We start from the raw sequence: 13,201 nt of genomic DNA, 5'->3' as shown, positions 1-13,201 counted from the left end.
CATGCTATTTTCTGCTTCTAATGAAAATGAAATGTAATCCTTAGGATATATAATACCCAATTTTTATCCTAGATACATAAATATGACTCCAAAGGCTAGGTATGAACACCCAACCACTCTGCCTAGTTGCCTGGAGTAGATGGTCACGCATCATACACACATACTCAAGGTAGCCACATCTTCATTGACTTGGAACGGATGGAAAAATTTTCTCAATTAACAGGATTTATTATGATGGAAACTTGCATGGTTATATATCTTGGCTGCTGTTGTTATAAAAGGCCATAAGGAGAGGATTTATAGCAGAAATTTGTATAGAAACTGTCAGACAGGATCAGGAAGTCATTGTGTCTGCTGTGTGAGTACAGCCAACTCTGTGCAACCCTATGTGTTACATTCCTTCTCGTGCTTTTATAATGGCAATGAGAAAGAGAGGTGTGACTTTGAAGTACTCAAATACAGTAAATTCCATGGATAAAGGAGAATTTTCCAAGAGTGTCACATTGTCATTTTAAGGTGGTTATTTTACATGAAAGCCTAAGAACTGCATGAGAGGGAAAGATGTGTTTGTTTATAACAATAAATCCTGGTTGGCTGGATGGGGCAGAATTAGCACGAGCAATGTTATCTGGTTAAGGCACATTTCTTTTTGCGATTTACAGTGTGCTTCTGAAATATTATATGTATATGTCTGAACACTATCAGCACACAAGGTTTCCTCACACAAAAGTATAGATCATTTCTGGAACTCTGTAGTTATTTTTTTTCCTAAACTGTTTGATTTCTTGCCACTAAAGCTTTTCCAGACTCAGAAGTATTAATAAGATAGAGTCTTTGATTGGACGGGGGAAGGGAGACTGGGGAAAGACCACCCTTGTTTCCAATGGCAAGAATCCAAGAAAATTAGCTTAGGAAACCATTATAATATTGGGCTCCCTTCAACTTCGACCAAAGATCTCCACACTTGGGCCACCCGCTGGGGCCAGTGTAAGCGAACACAATTGGTAAAGCCTGGTGCCCTCTCAAGCTCCTCCAAGGACAGCAACCCATAATCTAAGAAAATATAAAGCCCTGTCCAAGTTTTGACTAAGTGAATCGCCAAAATACACAACTTTCCCTGGTTTCCAAGGTCTGGGCAGTGATAAATATTTTCAGCTTAATAATGTGCTGACTGATTACCACATTTTAATCTAAATGCCTTAAGAGGATTCTACATTTGAGTTCTAGTTCTAAAATTCTACAATGACAGGACTAAAATTCTTAACCCAAACCACATCCTTCATATTCTATTTTTCCAAGACTACCAATTTGTCACTACTCTACTTTGTGGCTTCTTCATTTAATATTTTCTTGCTATAAATATATCAATTTAAAGCTAATGTTATGGCAGATAGATGGCTCGGAATTCTATTTAAATAAACACATAATCATACATAGAAGAAAGATATTATTAGCATTCCTGTGCTTCCCCAATAACATTTCACACTGTGCTAAGTATGATGTACCAAGCAACCAATTGGTCTATCATGAATGGTGATGACACAATTCATTTAGCAGATTTTAAATGCTAATTTTACCTTTTTTAAAAAGAGCTTGAAGATCATGCTACACAATAAAATATTGATAAGTCATAACATTATTTATATTACAAATGCTACAAATGTAATTATCAATTTTATAATTGCAGGTAACAATGAAGGTCTTCCATTCACTACTCAAAGCTGACGAACACCTATAAAGTGTTTATCTCACATTTCTATAAGCTACTTACAAGGTAACAACAATGACAGATATGATGAAATACATAATATTGTTTGCACATTACAGTCTAAAACCTTGTACAATACCTTCACTGAGATGGAAGGGACAGTGTCAGTTCCAACTTCAGCATCAGTGGCTTGCTGTAAACACAGAGGTGAAAAGGCAGGAAAGAATGATTTCAATATTACACAGCAGTGATTGAACACAAAGGATGCAATATATATTTCCCACTACCGAAACAGGGAGCTAACTATAAAGAATGTATCACTCTGACAGATTAAGAGTCAATGTGGTTTTTTGGATGTCTTCATCTAGAAACTCAAAGCTAATGTTCAAAAACTCACCCCCTAGAAAAAGAAAAGGATAGTCACATATTTTATCAAACCATTCAATTTCCATATCTAAATGTTGAAAGTATTGATTTATATATAGAGAGAAGGCTTCCTTGTATTTCCCAGATGAACATTATGCCATTCCTTTAGGTCCCTGTATTTTGAACTTGAAAAATGTACATTCTACATGCATTCTGATTAACAAATATCTAAGACATATAACTTTCCACCTGGAAAATAAAAGTGTAAGTGTACTTTTTTTTTTTTTACCAATCCATATTATAAAGTAATTTAGTAGATATTCTTTGAGCATCAGCTTAGGTTACCTGATTCTACCCCTTAAAGAATACATAGTATAATATAATAAATTAAACATTTCCTTATAACGTATTTTTTAGAGTGGCATACTGAAAGTAAAAAAATGATTCTATGATAGAATCATTCTATGGTTCTAAGTCTATGATAGAATAAGACCAAAGGGTAACATATTTTCTAATAACACCCATATGAATTCTAGGGGAATAATTAAAATTATAAAGTCTCCATCCAACCAATGAATATGATCTATAGTGCTTATTTTTGAAGTTTTTTTAACTAAGAAGAACTAAGCCACATGAAGTCTGATGCAGCTTCTCAAGATGGATAGCAATGTTTATTTCTTCTATAAAAGATTCCATTCTAATTTAAATTATATTACTTTTTGAGATATGTGCTTTCATAATAATTATTCAAAATAAAATATTAATCAGGGCTTTTTGCTCTAGCTAAAATCCAGGAAATGTTTTACGGTCCACAAGTCTAGAAGAGAAATCAACATCTCCTGTTTCCTGCTATTTTCAATCCATGTCTAAATACCTAGATACTTCAAGGACAGCAGTCCTGGGAGAACATAAAATGGTGTCTTCCTATAGCCAGTGAGAAATAGCTATAAGAAGACACCATGGCACCATAGGCCATATAAATTGCTGGGCTAATGTTTTCCAATGGAGTGAAAATGATACTCTCAAGAAATCTCTCAAGAAGGAAAAAAACAGTAACACAGGGAAAATAAAGCTAGAAAGAGACACCTAGTTAAGAGGAAATAGCATTCAGTGCTACCAATAGAGAAATATATATTACAATATAGTGCTACCACAAAAGGCTTTTTCCTATAAAGACCAAAAGTTCCTAAAGGACAAGAAGGGAATTCCTCATTCTAAATAGCCTATGTTTAAGAGAACCTAGAAAAAATTATGTAAGTTGCACAAAGAAGAAAAGAGTCATTTCCACAGCAGGAAAATGTGTATACATTTGTCAGCTAACTAAGCAGAAATGTTCCACTCAGACTACACCCTTCAGGTAGAATGAAAAATGGTGTGTGCTGAATGGCCAATGTTTAAAACAGTACCTCTACTATGTGACTACTGCGTGAATGTTCCTTTCATATATAGCCCAACTTTTTTATGTGTACCCAATTTACTATAGCAATGTTAACATGATTTTTATCACAATCTGCTCTGCCTATTTATATGAACATTAATTTTTGAAAACTCATGACAACTACTTATTATATTATGCTCTAATACCTAAATATCAAAGACATTTCCCAGGCAGATTTATATGATATAAACTCCAAATATGGTAAAATGAGTGAATCCAACCACTTTCCTAAATTAATCAACTTTTAGTAGAAACACAGATAAATTTCACAGATTTTGCCCAAAATGCAGGCAATGAGACAAAATGATTCATACCCTACCAAGTGATTACAGAAGACTAAACAAGATAAACCAAACAGTCCCCTTTCATCCTTTCTTTTTCTCATTTGTATTCATTCATTCGTAGACCGTATATATACTAAGCACCCACTATTTGGCAAGCACTTAAGATAAAGCAGTGAACAAAACAAGTAGTGAAATATAGGTGCTGGTGGCGAGGATGATGATAATGTTGGAAGAAGTAAAATGTAATTTGATCATGATGATGTTGACAATAATTATCGCAGTAATTCAACAAAGTAGATATGATTATTATTCTCATTTTTGCTGATGAGAAAATTGAGACTAAGAAAATCATGTACCTTGCCTTGGTTCACACAGATAGAAGTGGAGAAAATAATGATCCCTGAACCAACCACCTACTCTTAAACTACCATACCACCACTGTCGCCATAATAAAAACTATAAGGATAGGTGCAGTAGCTGACACTGTAATCCTAGAATTCTGGGAAGCCCAGGCGGGAGGATTGCTTGAGGTCAGGAATTCAAGACCAGCCTGAGCAAAAGCCAGATGCCATCTCTACCAAAAATAGAGAAAATTAGTTGGGCATGGTGGCAAGTACCTATAGTTCAGCTACTCAGGAGGTTGAGGCAGGAGGATCCTTTAGCCCAGGAGTTAGAGGTTGCAGTAAGCTGTGATGGCGCCACTGCACTCTCCCAGGGGCAATAGAGTAAGACTCTTGTCTCAAAAAAAAAAAAAAAAAAAAAAGACTGTAAATCAACAAACTCTGAGGGAGGCCATCCACAGACATTATTTCATTGATCCTTCAGCAAAAATCTGATTTGGGGTGGCACCCATAGTTCAGTGGGTAGTGCACCAGCCACATACACTGAGGCTGGTGGTTCAGACCTGGCCTGGGCCAGCTGAAACAATAATGACTACTGCAACAACAACAAAAAAAAATAGGCAGGGGTTGTGGCAGTTACCTGTAGTCCCAGCTACTTGGGAGGATGAGGCAAGAGAATCACTTAAGCCCAAGAGTTTGAGGTTGCTGTGAGCTGTATTCCACAGCACTCTACCCAGGGCAACAGCTTGAAACTCTGTCTCCAAAAATAAAAGGCAGAGCCCATAGCTCAGTGAGTAGGGTGCCGGCCACATACACAGAGGCTGGTGTGTTAGAACCTGGCCTAGGCCAGCTAAATAACAATGACAACTGCAACAAAAAAATAGCCAGGTGTTGTGGCATGTGCCTGTAGTCCCAGCTACTTGGGAGACTGAGGCAAGAGAATCGCTTAACCCCAAGAGTTTGAGGTTGCTGTAGGCTGTGACACCACAGCACTCTACTAAGGGTGGCATAGTGAAACTCTCTCTCAAAAAAAGAAAAAAAAATCTGATGTGGTCAGTAGCATTTAGCTGGATTAGTAATATCTCAATATTATAGCACTGAGAAGGTTTTTTAAAAATCAAAATAGTAGGATTAGAACAAGAGCAATAACCAATTCTACTGCTTTCCCTCCTCCCAGTCCCACTTTTTTAAAAAATAGAAATCCTGCCTAAGAAGCTCCATGCTAGCACTGACTGAGAGACTATAAACATTTTTATCTAGACAGAAAAAGAAAACTAAAATTTGTTGGTCTCCCTGGAGTTTGCACCAAAACATTTTGATCCCAATTCATCAGAGTCTACATCAGCTATAAACCTCCTTAAAATCTGCAAATACAGGGCAGTGCCTATGACTCAAAGGAGTAGGGCACCAGCCCCCTATGCCAGAGGTGGCAGGTTCAAATCCAGCCCTGGCCAAAAAAAAAACTGCAAAAAAAAAAATAATCTGCAAATACACCTACAGACACTGCATCAAAGTTAGGAGAAACCACAGCAGAAACTTTCAAGTCATCTTCTCTGTCAGTCATGGGCCAAACACCTGTGATTTAAAAAAAAAAAAAAAGAAAATTAATCATAACATACACGCTGCTCTATAGTTTTTCTTTAAAAATTTATCTATATCACATATTTTAAAAACCGTTAGTATATTAACAAGTTGAAAAATTCATTACAACATTAAACACTTGATGTCAATTCTCTTACTCTATAAAAAAGAAAAATCATCTCCAAAGGTATTAGCTAAGATGTGAACCACTGACTACCCAGTATTGGGAATTTCAATGCTCTCACCTTAACTATCAGTGGAAGTCCAAATTAGTATAAACATTTTGAGGGAAGTTGGATGTAACTATCAAAATGTAAAACGTACATATCCAATGAGTTAATCCTAACTCCCCAATATTTATCCAATATCCACAAACATTCCCAGTAAGGTTCCCTGCTATTAGCAGTAATTTTTCAAAATGAAAACAACCTAAATATCTATATATCTATTAATAAGAAAATAGTTAAATATATGATAGTATATCTGTACTATGCAATGTCCCAAAACTGTATATAAGAGTGCTGTCAATCTTTATACACTGATATGAAAAGAACTCCAAGATATATCTACACATTTTAAAAAGCAAGATATAATTCAATATGTCTAACAGGAAAATATTTGTATAAAACAACTATGTAAACGTGAATATTTTCTAGAAGGATACATAAAAATTCTTGATAAGGATTGCTTTTAAGAAGAGGAGACTTTTAAGGGAGACTCACTTTTTATTGTTTACTCTTTTAGTACTGTTTCAATTATTTTTACCATTTTCATGTTATATTCATATTTTCGAGAAGGATACATAAAAACTCTTGATAAGGATTGCTTTTAAGAAGTGGAGACTTCAATAACTAAGAAAATGACAAGAAGGCTATGTTAACCAGTTTGATGGAAGTGTTTCGGATTGTGTGTGAAAACACCACACTGTACCCCAGAAGTGCATTAATGTACATAGTTACCATTCAATAAAAAAAAAAAAAAAAGAAGTGGAGACTTTTGAAGGGAGACTCACTTGTTATTGTTTACTCTTTTAATACTATTTCAATTATTTTTACAATTTTCATGTTATGTTCATAATATAAACATATCTATGTTACATACAGAGATATAAACAAATAACAGAGATCCTAAACAAATAAGAAACAAAAATATTTATGCACATATACAGATATGTGTGTGCATTAAAAAAGATTATTGGCTGCCTACCCAACATCCATTCTTTACTCCTCCCTCTTTGTAGCAAAAACTTAGTTAGTTGAGTCATTCCCCCTTCGTCTTAGAGAAGGTCACCCCTCCCAAGCCCCAAGGTCAAGTCCCATCATAGTGATTCCGTTCCACTGACCTTTTTTTGTTTTAGGCATGGATGTAGGACTTAATTCTGGCATATGGGAGGTAAAGGAAGTTAGGAGTGAGGGTGCTGGCACACACTTCTGGTAAAGCTATTCTTCTCTAATGAGGGGAGACTCAGAAGAAACATCTGTATTCGTCCATGGAAATCGTATCTACACATAATGCCTGGACCTGCTAAAGGTCATCCTGTGACCCTGAGAAACATCCCACACACAGAGGATGGCTGACTGAAGATATAAAAAGCACTTGGATGACTCCACATGAATCAGCTATCTCACAAAAATAAGAATTGTCTATAATTGCCATCAGGGATTCCCACTATACTGCAAGATTTAGAATGGGAATTTTCATAACTCAGTGAGACTATAAAAGGCTGTTCATTACCTATCCAACAACCTTCTTTAATTCTTCTTTACTTAAAGCCCAATTTTATTCTGAGCAATGAAGTACTCAGCTAAACCACTTAATTTCCCAGCCTGTTTTGCAGCCTGGAGGGGCTAATGAGATGTAAGTACCAACTATTCAGGGTATGGCTTCCAGGAAAGCTCCTTATGGGGGCTGACTCAGCTGCAGATGTGAGGGCAAGAGTTCCAAAGGCCATCCTGGACTAATAGATGACCCTGGAATAGAAGGAATCAAAGTCCCTGATGAATGTGGAACTGCCAAGCCAACCCTAAACTGCCCATCACTGGGCTTCTTTTGCAAGAGAAAGAAAGAAACCTCTAGTTTGTTGAAGCCACCTTATTTGGGTATTCTGTTATATGCAGCCAGATATAACCCTCAATGAAAAATGTACCAAATACAAATGTTTCTAATACTCAATGGTACAAGGTCAATTAATTACCCAAGACATATTTCAAATAGGGTACTGACTTTCGGTTCATCCCCATATTGTACTCCTCTCTGTCTCTCCTCTAACAACACAACTGTGTGGGCTCCTATCTGAAAGTTGCATGCAGTCCCTCATATACATCCCAGCTACAGAACATGATCAACTAAGTCATAAGAAAACTGTCTGTGAAACTTCCTACCAGTAGATATTATTGACTACTTGTGTTATAACAAAAATGCTAGCCAGCATTCACATTCATGAGTTAAGTATGAAAAGCTTGAGAATCCACGACCCGCACACAAATTATTACTATGATTTCATGCTTACACTATACATTCCTCATATAACTTACACACATAAAATCAACTTTAAAAACACTTTTACTATAGTAGATAATATACACCATGTGTACAACAAAATGTACTCTTTAAATTGGCTTTAAATTTTGCTGCAACTGTTTCTTTGAAAAAAAATTTTTTAAAGCTTTAAGTACTTAACATAACCCACAAGACTATGAACTTTCTTTGCAAGTTAAAGCCACCGTACTAAAATAAATATTTAAATGAATAATAAGATTATCAAAAATTTCAGAGTTTTAACTTCTCATAATCTTCTGTAATAAAATAATTTGGTGCTTTAATATGATTACAGGTATTTTAATAAATAAACATGCCAGGGTTTTATAAGGGTATGGGATACTAACTTTTCTTCATATCTAGAAATAAAATATTTTAAAAACCTCTCCTTTTAAGAAGCTTCTCTTTGTTTCTTTCTCTGGAATAAAACCAAAATATAATGGAATAAAAAAGTGAAGGAACTTCAAATATTAACTAAAATTTGAGATTATATATAGATAATGCACCCGAATCTCTAAGTGCATCCCTATCTTAATTAGCAGCTATTTCAGAAGTAATTCAGAAGGACTGAGGTACTATTAATAATAAGTAAGATAGCCTTCTCATCCAACTACATCACTATGGCCACTAAGAAATAATTTTGGCTCAGTGCCTATGGCTCAAGCGGCTAAGGTGCCAGCCACATACACCTAAGGTGGCGGGTTCGAATCCCCAGCCCGGCCCGCCAAACAACAATGATAGCTGCAACCAAAAAAAAAAAAAGAAAGAATTTTAACCTGTAAAGGATTCTTTGAGAAATCTCCTACACAATTAATGTTATTCAAAATATCATTAGCATAATGCATATGAAAAGGGTAAAATCTCAAGACACAAAATTTGGAGTGAAAGCCACATTATTTAACAAACTCTGAAAATTCATATATACGCCACACTTCCCTAATTATATTTTCTTTTTTTTTTTTGAGACAGAGCCTCAAGCTGTCGCCCTGGGTAGAGTGCCATGGCATCACAGCTCACAGCAACCTCCAACTCCTGGGCTCAAGCGAGTTTCCTGCCTCCGCCTCCCAAATAGCTGGGACTACAGGCACCCGCCACAATGCCCGGCTATGTTTTGGTTGCAGCCATCATTGTTGTTTGGCGGGCCCAGGCTGGATTTGAACCCGCCACCTTGGTTATACATGGCATGGTTATACGTGGCATGTCTTAGCCACTTGAGCCATGCCAAGCCGTAATTATATTTTCAAATGACAAAATGAAACTTATAATTCCACTAATCCCAAAATACCAGTGTCAAAAATTGAAAATAACTATATATTGCAATATGACACAGCCCATTTTAATCATTCCTATTTAACATGCAATTCTGAAAACAAATGGGTTTTTAAGTAATTAGAGGTACTTAAAGACCTAAATTTCACTGGTTTACTTTCAAAGCTTTTTAAAAGAATGTGTGAAGCCAAATCACAATAACTTTATTTTAATATTCATATTTTTAAAATATATTATCTCAATTCCTCAGAACCAGAGGAATACAATCTTAGTAACACAGACTCAGAAATACATAAATCTAGTAAAATGACTGAATCAGGATTAAGATGGGCTCTATTGTTTTGGTTGGCTTTTGATACTCTGTTTCTTTTATTATTTCTACTTGTTTTAACATTTCTTTTATGTGAAAATAGTCCATATTTTTTCTCATTAAAAAAATACTTTTACCTGACCCTGAAAAGGGAACTTAAAGTAATGCTTTTCACATGTCCAACTCAAACTGCAGGATTGGTGTTTTGTTTCTCCTTTTAATTTACAATAAAATTATACCCTTGTGAGTCCCAAAGTAAGATAATATTGAGTTATTCAAAACTTAGGAACTGAAAATATCATCAGCCTCTGAGTCATTAGAAATCAGCATACCTCAAGCTACACACCATTTGGACAGTTAATTAAATACAAACATAAATTATATCACTAAACTGCAAAGACTACATTTTTAGCAACAAAATGGTAACTCATGTACTGCTATGGTTTCTTTTTTAAAAAGCAACTAAATTTTTTTCAGGAACATGAGACATTAATAAATGATCACTCTAAACTTTAATGCTCTTCTCAAGGCCTAAAACCACTACCAAAGAAGTATATCTTCCTTTCTTAGAGTTCAAAAAAAAAAAACTAGATAGCAATCCTGAAACACATTAACAAAAGCATTATCTTAATTAAAACACATTTTTCATATGCTATAACATACTAAGTAAGCATAAAGAAAGGGCTAAAAGTGACTTATGTTATAAATATGACTTTAATTAAGCCTGGAGGAGAAAATTGACTAATATGACAATACATTTGTGTACAAGATAATGTGAATTTTATAATGAATACTCAAATTAAATAATAAAAAGCTTTAAATGAGATACCTTGTGATTTGTTAACATCTTTGATGATTTTCTGAAGTTCTTTCAATTCTATATCAAGTTCATCATAGTGTAGTTCTCTAGATTCAACTTTTGGAGCTTGGAACAGAGAAGGGTCTGTCCCCAGGTATGAACACTGCAGGTGACCATCATCACTCAGAGTGACTATAACTCCCTTTAAATCACTATAATCAGGAAAAGAAAATGATGAACAATTTATACTTTTACTCAATTCAGCTTCAACATACCATTAAGAAAACGGCTTTATATCTGTCTCCAAAGTTTTACTTCAAAGACTTGATGTACATGTTTCAAACATGACTTATATTTATAGAAATATATCCAATGTTGAAATTCATTACAGGAAGGGAAAAAATATTATAATTAAACCTAGCTACATGGTAAATCCTTCTCTGAGAGCTTTTCAAGTACTATTATTAATCTTCACTCCAGCTACCACTTGGTAGTATTCACAATAAGCATGTGAACAACACTCAAGGAGGTACAATGCACAGAAAGATGAAGTGGGGCTGCTGGCTGGCTGAAGACCAGAGATGAGGCCCAGGGGGAGGGCAGGAGGACCCAAGAGACAGAATAGCAAATACGGCCGGTGGGGGAAGCCAGGGGAGGCCTTAAAGAAAAATGTGCCCCATGCTATTTTCTCATCCGTTTCCTTCTCTCAATACTTGGGACACTTGCCTTCTTTCCCCAGGTCCACCAGCATGGCGTTCTTCACATACACTCCTAACTCAAGCAGTTCTCTGGTTTGTTCTTTCTCTCTTTTTACTCTTCTTAAATAGAATTAGCCCACTGTTTCACTTAGAACCCTTTTCTCTATTACTCTTTGCATCCTGATTACTTCTTTGCCTCCCCATCTTTCATTCCTCCTCCTCTTTTAAGCTATCTTATTTCTGTTTTACTCAACAAATCAGACATAATATGTTAATTATATAAATGACGGATCATTGTAAAAAACAAAACTTGTAAGTTTTTCTGCATGAGATAAATACTGTTTTTGTTTTCTCCCTAACTTTTCCAGAAAAAAAAAAATACAACATTGTCATAAGTAATTTTGAGTTGATACGTAATAGATATATTTGGTTTTTGTTTGTTACATTTTCTATAGTAACCTTTGATTTTTCTTTAAAAAGTGTTTCTAGCCCTGTTCTAAAAAGTATATATTAGTCAAAATAATTTTAAAATTGTGAGAGAAAATAAAATGAAAAAACTGTTCCTATTCATCTGAAGAAAAAAGATAAACAACAGATAAGGCATATAAGAGTCTAGGCTTATTCAGAATGAAAAGAAATATTTTAAACTCCCCAACTCTGGACCATGGCAAGTAGTCATCTTATTAATCTAAAAGCTTCAGTTGGTTAAAAAGAGGTACTACCATTGTTCAATCCTTACCATAGGGGTCCACCAGTATCTACTTCACCACCTGCCTTAAACAACACTCCTATACACACCTTCCCCAGGGCTAAATACAGTCAGTGCCACATACCCCTATAAAACAGCTTCAAAAAAACAGGTTGATATTACTGATTCAACAGCTAAAGGGCTAGAGCAGGAGTCATGGGATTTAAATTCTAACTCTGACTCTCCCCCTACAGAACTAAAATAGCTTAGAGAAATCTTCCTAAATGTTCTTTATCTCTAAAATGAAAAAAGACTATATAATCCTCAAAAGTCTTTTAAGTTTTATGAATTGGCTCTGTCATCTACCTCAGAAAATAAACACTACCAAAGTGAAATTATTTTCTTAAAACAGTGTGAAAGTCAACCTATGGTACCTGAGGGCGTGAACCCTTCTTTGCAGACAACTGAAGCCACCTAGTGGCCAATGAAATCCTAACTTCCAGCTCTGGTAAGTCCAGTTCAAGAGGACAAACCTTCCCTTCCCTCTGAGTTGTGACTGAAGTCTGCTGCCCGTTCAACCCAGTCTCACTAAAGTCTAGGAACCTAATGAATCCTCGCTAAACTCTAGAACATTAAAAGGCAGGTCTTTGGCTAGCTTCTCAGAGAATGTAGGAATCATCAGTTCTTTGAACTCAACGGGGCATTTCCATTTCGCCTTCACCCATTGAGTTGTCCATAATACAAGAAAGCTAGCTCGACCCAATACAAGAATTCCTCCCTATCCAGACTGGTTTGATCTTTGAGTTGGATAGTTCATTACTAAGTCAGTTTTGTTTCACTGTCTCAAACAGCAAATAGCAAAAATTAGATACAAAGGATTTGCCTAAAAAATTATCTGAACCAGCTACATTTCTGAGTTCAGAGAGAAAGTTTGGACAATTCAGAATACATGTATTTCTTCAAACTCTCAAAAAAAAAAAACCCCCACTCTTTTTTGTAAATGGGCATTCTTGGAATTCATAATTAACCTTATACTATAAACTGTATGACTTTGTGCATATTAGAAAATCTATTTCTATTTAAACAGTTCATCTGTGGATTTTTTAGATCAACTTAACTTAAAGGCTGGTTGAAGAGATATCATCAAATGTACTGATTAGAATACTATTTACTTTGACTGT

General features: G+C 35.3%; 1 protein-coding gene across 1 annotated transcript in view; it reads right to left on the bottom strand.

Annotated features, from left to right (window-relative positions):
• Positions 1-13,201, bottom strand: part of BBS9 (Bardet-Biedl syndrome 9) — a 462,348-nt gene that overhangs the window by 229,885 nt on the left and 219,262 nt on the right. The window contains exons 10-12 of the mRNA XM_003788573.2: positions 10,665-10,846; positions 5,636-5,712; positions 1,848-1,901 (exon numbers count right to left, since the gene is read on the bottom strand). Of these exons, the coding sequence (XP_003788621.1) occupies positions 1,848-1,901; positions 5,636-5,712; positions 10,665-10,846 (313 nt within the window). The remainder of the gene's footprint in view (positions 1-1,847; positions 1,902-5,635; positions 5,713-10,664; positions 10,847-13,201) is intronic.

The sequence above is a fragment of the Otolemur garnettii genome, unplaced genomic scaffold, assembly GCF_000181295.1.
Source record: "Otolemur garnettii isolate 467f Iridium unplaced genomic scaffold, OtoGar3 scaffold00028, whole genome shotgun sequence".
Taxonomy (NCBI): domain Eukaryota; kingdom Metazoa; phylum Chordata; class Mammalia; order Primates; family Galagidae; genus Otolemur; species Otolemur garnettii.
The sequence above is the reverse complement of the archived record's forward strand: the minus strand, read 5'-3'. Positions and strand labels throughout refer to the sequence as shown.